The 6448-nt window shown below is 37.6% G+C and overlaps 1 protein-coding gene across 1 annotated transcript; it reads left to right on the plus strand.

Annotated features, from left to right (window-relative positions):
* The first annotated feature begins 1764 nt into the window (after window positions 1-1764).
* On the plus strand, window positions 1765-2700 carry LOC140929578 (transmembrane protein 45B-like). The gene has a single exon (XM_073379331.1). It carries the CDS (start codon window positions 1812-1814, stop codon window positions 2688-2690), a length of 879 nt encoding a protein of 292 aa, XP_073235432.1. The 5' UTR covers window positions 1765-1811; the 3' UTR covers window positions 2691-2700.
* The last annotated feature ends 3748 nt before the right edge of the window (window positions 2701-6448 follow it).

A 6448-nucleotide genomic window follows, 5' to 3' on the forward strand; every position in this document is an offset into this window, starting at 1 on the left:
TTCAAACAGAAGGTCAAAAGCATGAAATAGAAATCAAAATAAAGATAAGACAATAAGAAAGTAACGGATCATCTTGCTTTTCTGCTCGCGGAAAGCTGTTGGTTTCCAAGACGTTTTCAATTTAAGCTTACTCCGCTTCACAGATCTGAGGTAGACAAAAAGACTACGTCTGTATATTTCTACTACTTGCTACGAGATCCTTGTTGAATTGGAGAGTCAGCTGTCGCGGGAACTGGACGCCCTTCAGGGAAAAAAAATTACAATGTAGTCACGTTCAAAACTTTGTCAGGAATAGCTGTCATGAGATACTCCACTGACCGAAGTTTATGCAGGCGCTAGTTATACCCACACGAGCGGAAAATTCGAAAACTCTCAAGGAAGAATTTATATGACGGACAATACTGACCAGGGTAACTTAAAAAGAAATGTTATTCCAGTCGAAGCGTCTTTTTTTCCAAAGAGACAATGGTACTAATCTCCTGAGAATATCATGAGATTTGCATTCATATAGTGAACAATTCAAATAATTGAGTGATTCTTCTGATTTCCTCGTTCAATTTTCAATGGACAAGTAAACATTTAGGTTGCGTTCGATTGGTGAAATCCGGATTGCGGATTTTGAAATCGATCGAAAGCGTAATCCGTTAATAGATTTCACCTTCGAGCTAGAAATCCTTCCTATGGGGAATTACATTAAAGAAATCCAAATACGGATCTCATGGATTTCCTTCTTTACCGTTCGATAAGGATTCGCAAAGCGGTTCTCGTGAACAGTGGTCTTTTTTCTGCTACTTAGGCGTGCACGTGTAAGACCGCTGTTCTTTGTCGGATACGGAAAGAAAAGAAATCCAACAACAGATCATTCACTCAGCGTTGAAATCCGTTCACGGATTTCGCGTTCAATCGCAAATGCGACATCCGGATTTTGAATCCAGATTTCCCATTCGATCTCACCCTTAATTTTACACTTTAAAAAATGGAGTAAAATTTTTAGTTACAGGATAACTCCTTTTTTGGGGTTATTTGAACTTCTCAATATCTGGGGTCACTTTTACTCCTGAAAAAGAGTTCTTTAAACCCCTTTTTGGAGTTAAAATAACTCTCAAAAAAATAACTTCACTGTAAGGAGTTAAATTAGCCCCACGAGAGGAGTTATTATAACTCCTTGAAAATTACTGTGCACCACACGGAGATGGTTAAAAACATTGTTCCTGCCACAGCATAACCTATGAATCTTCTCATCTTAGTGGAAGCGCATGCTGAAATGAAGTTGGCTAAATCTCAGTGTCGAATACTTTAAAATACTCAGCCGTTATTACCGTGTAATTCGAATGCTTGTTCACATTATTGAGCGGAAGTGGAAGTATTGATGAGAGAATTAACATAAATTTTCAGTAATCACAATATTTGTTTATTTTAATTATATGTAATTAATCTCTTCGTATCAAGAATTAAAAGGAGTTTTCAAATTAGTAATTTTCAGTTAATTTTTTCTTTCAGTATTGTTCGATTGCCTTGTAACCAATGCGTACTTAGTAACTAATGACTGCCGTATTCTCTGTGAGCACCCTAATTCAGCTGGCTGCTTCCTCAAATGTTCATTTAATGTTGTTTCCAAGGTGATCAAAAGAACCGTTATCTATGCCGTATTTTTTTGCTTCAAAGAATATCAGCACGAACGTAACCAAATGCACCTATTTCTGCCTCGTCACTTGCCTCGTCAAAGTCCGTATGAGCCACTCTAATATAGCTCGTAGCAAGTTCACTGTCACTGAGTTTTAGGCAAACTTCATTCCAGCTCCGGAAACAAGATGGGAGGGTTCATAGGCCATGCTGTGGCAGGAACAATGTTTTTAACCATCTCCGTGTGGTGGTTTATTGGAGACGTCCTGCAAATGAACCGCCGCAGCGGAACACTCCGAGCTAAAGATAAGCAGAAGGGGAAAAGGCGATCCAACCGATTCCAACTCGTGTGGTATCAATGCCCGGGTCCGACGCTCTCCAAAATTCCTCTGGAGCCAATGATAAAAGTGGTCTTATCAGCAATCGGAATCTTGGTTGAAATGCCTTTTAACAACTCAGCGAAATTATATGACGAACAAGGCGAACTCATAACCAAGAACTTACGTAATCACGGACACGCACTTATGTACGGTTTCTTTGGGTTGAGCGGTGTCGTAGATCTCATAATGTGGTATCGTTTTCTACCCCTTCCACCAAAATTCGACTATTTAGTGCTTTCACTTGCTTTCTGGGTGGAAGGATTCCTGTTCTATCTCCATCTTCACGGAAGAGATGAACTCAACGTGCATGTCCATTGTATTCTTTACATTCTCGTTTTTGTTACTGCCCTCGTTTTCTTCTTAGCTGTTGTTTCCGATCGGTTTGCCCCCTTTGTGAGTTTTTCTAGGTCTTATTTACTAAGCTTACAGGGAAGTTGGTTTTTCCAGATTGCTTCAATTCTTCATGGCAGCAGACCTTGGGAAAACACATCCGGAAATACGGAGCTCTCTGGAATCGTATTTTCCTGCCACGCTCTGGTTCTATTTATTGTTCATCTATCCGGTCGCATTATATGTTTCCGTTTTTTGGCCAAACAGGACCAACTTAACGAACTCCTTTTGGGTAACTATTCGGAAGAAGAAGAGGAATACAGTCAAGGCCAAGATCAGGCAGAATCGGGATACTGAGATCTGTCTTAACAACAAATCAAAAAATGAAGACGTTCGTCTAGTCGTTCGTTTAGAAATATACAAAAAAGGCATATGAGTGTATGCACTGAAATACAATTTTCTTTATAAAAAAAGGGGGAAACTGAATCAATGGAGATATTCTGACAACTGGTAAGATGAGACGAAGATGATTGACGGAGAAAGAAGTACTATTATAATAAAGGCTTTCAACCTTTGTTTGTCACCCGCAAGCCAGAAGTCAGTTCAATGGTTATTACAGACCCACGTCATGTTCTGGGACTCACAGATGAAAGACTAACAAAAGAGTTGTAACATCCAGATTATAAGTCATTTAAAAAGACTGATCTAGTCTAATCCTACAGGAAAACGTTCGTTTTTGCTGTTTTATAAAACAGCTTTAAAATCATAATTAAGGCTCTTTGAAAAATCAGCGTATAAAGGTTTGCTAATTTATTCGCTTTGCACAGCTGTTTATATTCACCTGCACATTAGCTATGATCACAGTTTTTTCAAGATCGGTGCTCGTGAAGAAACCTTAAATCTAAATAAGGAAAGAGTGCCCGTCAATTCACCTTACACTTTGTGTTACTAAAAAACATTGGATGTCCGAAGTAGAAAAAGGAATTGTTCTTTTCTCCCTGTTATACTTTTAAATTGCGAAATGAAGGTAGAATTTTCTTATAGCTCCATACATTTATCATGCATGCAGCAATTTCATACTCAATATTTCACACAAATAGTTTTTTGTTATGAATAGAATCGAAACATGTATCTTGCATAATAAATGTTATGAGGCTGTAAGGAAATCTTACGAAATAAATTACTTATTCCACTATTACTTAGTTTTTAACCAGTGAAGTAGAGGGGAGAAGGGCAAGCAAATAAGACGAAAGTCAGTCGATTGATCGAATTATTAATCACTTTAAATGCAAATCTCGTGAATGATATTCTAAGGAGACTTGGACTCGGGAAATAAATTCCCAAAGAGAAGAAGCGTCTTTGGCCAGTTTTGGAAGCTTTGTGAAGAATTTGAAAAGCATTTGCCGGATTTTCCTTTTTAATGTTTAATAAACGGAATAGAGCAATAAAAAGTTTACCCTGGCTCTCTTATTATAAATTCTTCACCATGATTATCACAGTCCTCACAAACGACAAATATAATGCATTTTCGAAAAAATGTACGGAGGAAGTATGGATACACTTGACTCCACAGGCCAATAATTCGTACATGCCCTCTTTGATATTTCTTCGGTGGAAGAAGTTAACTTGAGAAACCAGAAAAATATATACTTTGGCCTAAGATCAGCCTCTCTTCAGTTTTAAACTTGATCACACTCTCACAGCTAAGGTCATAAAATTGAAGAAGAAAAACAGGTTGTTAAGTCGATTTTTTATTTTTTTCAGTCTTAAAGTCAAAATTAAATAGAAAATAATCAGTCTTTAAATTGTGATTGGCAGTGTTCTTGAAATTCTAGAGGCCGTACAGTGCAGTTCTTTAGTTTATTTAGGTATTTTTTGTCATTTCACACTTATCATCCAAAACGTAATTGGGTGGTGTTAGGGCTAATACAGTTGTTTAATATTTGGAAGCCTAGATTATTTGAGAGGTCACTTTGTGAGTCAACAAACTACGGGGGAGGGGACCGAAGTTTAGTCTTAAAAGAAGGGGTGGGCCCGGGTCCCCCGGGCCCCTTCCCTAGATCCGCCACTGCTACATCATGATGTATACTGAAATAAACAAACTAAAGCAGGTGTAAAAGTAACTGCTTCCTAAGGGAAAAAGAATGAAAGAACTTAATTATTAATTTCCAGTTTATTTCTTATTCTGGCGCGGCCCAATGGCGTAACATTTTTATCTTTTAGTTTTCTTAAATTTTGCGCTGAAAAGTATTTTTAACTTTTTCTTCTGTTGTTTATCATGTAGTAGTTAATGCTTGTAAAGTTTACGTTACCCTTCGACATTTGTTTGCGAATATCTCTTTGTTTCACTGTTTTTCTATCACACGGGCGGATACTTTTCCCGCCATATTTTGGCTTGTTTCCAGTTTTTCTACGCATAGTATCGCAAAATTACACTTCCTACTGATTGGTTCCACACCCCTTAGCTAGTTACTCGCTCAAAAGTTCAGGGATAGCTTAGACTATAGAGGGTTGAAACTAAAGCTTGGACTGGATGTAATGAACTTTGGTTAAGATTGAGAATTAAAGAAAGCAGATAAGGAAAAGAAGTCAATGAATTCTTGTTTGTCAGTGGAACTGTGCTAGTCCCCGTCAAGTCCTACTTTGGCAACTTTTTTGAGCTAAATTTTCCCTTCTTTTTAGTCTTGAATAACCAGAACAATGGGTGGATTCCTTTTTAATTACTACCTTAATCACAATAAATGATTCCCGGAGAGATTTAAAAAGAAACGGTTTTATATTTAAAAGTAAAATCAGGAAGATTTGGTTTTTGCTTTAGGTAAGAGGATTACTTAATGAAATCAGTTTTCTACCTCTCAGTCCGATTCTAAGAGAGGCGAATACGTGTAGATTTTGACAGCAGTTCTAAGAAGAGGAGGAACGGAGCGTCTTTTTCCTTTCTTTCTCTCTTTCTTTTTTTCCTTTTTGTGTTTGTTTGTTGTTTTCTTTTTTTGCTATCTGCATTTTCTCGTTTTATTCTTATTTTTTTTGGTTTATCCACATTTTTTCCACCCGCCTTTTACTATCCTCATTTTTCCATCCGCATCTGCCATCCGCAGGTATCCAGTGTATCCGGTCCTCGTTTTTTTTTTTTTTTTTTTTTTTTTTTTTATTATTATTTTTTTATTTTATTTAATTCCATTATTATTATTATTTTTTTTTTTTTTAATAACATTTATTTGGTTACAACACTTCTTATGACAATACTTACATTTACATGAAGGAAAAATAAAAACAACGTACAAGAGATAAAGGAAAAATACAATGTTACAGCAGCGTTTTACAGACACCCCCTTTAACGACAGTCAAAATTCGCGGGCGGCTGAACCCCTTTGTAACGAGCGAAATACTCAACCTTATGAGATCTAGAGATCGGTGAAAAAAGTAGCCAAAAATACTAAAGACCCATACGCCTGGTAAGCAAACAAAACTCTGTGTTGAAAGGCTAAGAATGAGATCCGAGCGGCTGAGAAAGTTTTTGTTGCGGAACTAGTTCAAAACAACAGAAACAACTCCAACTGCCTCTGGAAAGCGATCCAAATATGCGTACCTAAGAAGTCCGCCTCTCAAAGGACTTTTACTAAAGAATACCGTCGCTAAGATTACTAAACCGGCAAAGGAATCGAATCACACCCTTGGTCAATGTTCATTTGTGCCGAGAACCTACCCACTGCCAGAGCAGTTCACCTTCAAGGCAATAGAGTGCAGAAAGTAGCTGAAGTGATACCCATACTCAAAAACCGAGATCGGCCATGAAATCCTGAACAATAACAGACCTATTTCACCGCTCCCAGTCCTGCCAAAAGTTTGCGAGCGTGTAGCACACAAGCAATTCATGTCATATTTGCTTGCAACAGGTCGTTTAACATGCAGACAAAGCGACAATAAACAGTGGCATTCAACGGAAACATCAGTTATTCAGACCACCGATGAAATCCTGAGTGCCATTGATAAAAGGAAACTAACTGCCATTGTTCTCCTGGACATGAGCAAATCTTTTGACAGTAGTTTAATGTGGTTAAAACCATCAAATACTTCTTGACGAATTACAAGATATCGCAGCTTCAGTATCAGTA

This window comes from Porites lutea, chromosome 3, assembly GCF_958299795.1.
Source record: "Porites lutea chromosome 3, jaPorLute2.1, whole genome shotgun sequence".
NCBI lineage: Eukaryota > Metazoa > Cnidaria > Anthozoa > Scleractinia > Poritidae > Porites > Porites lutea.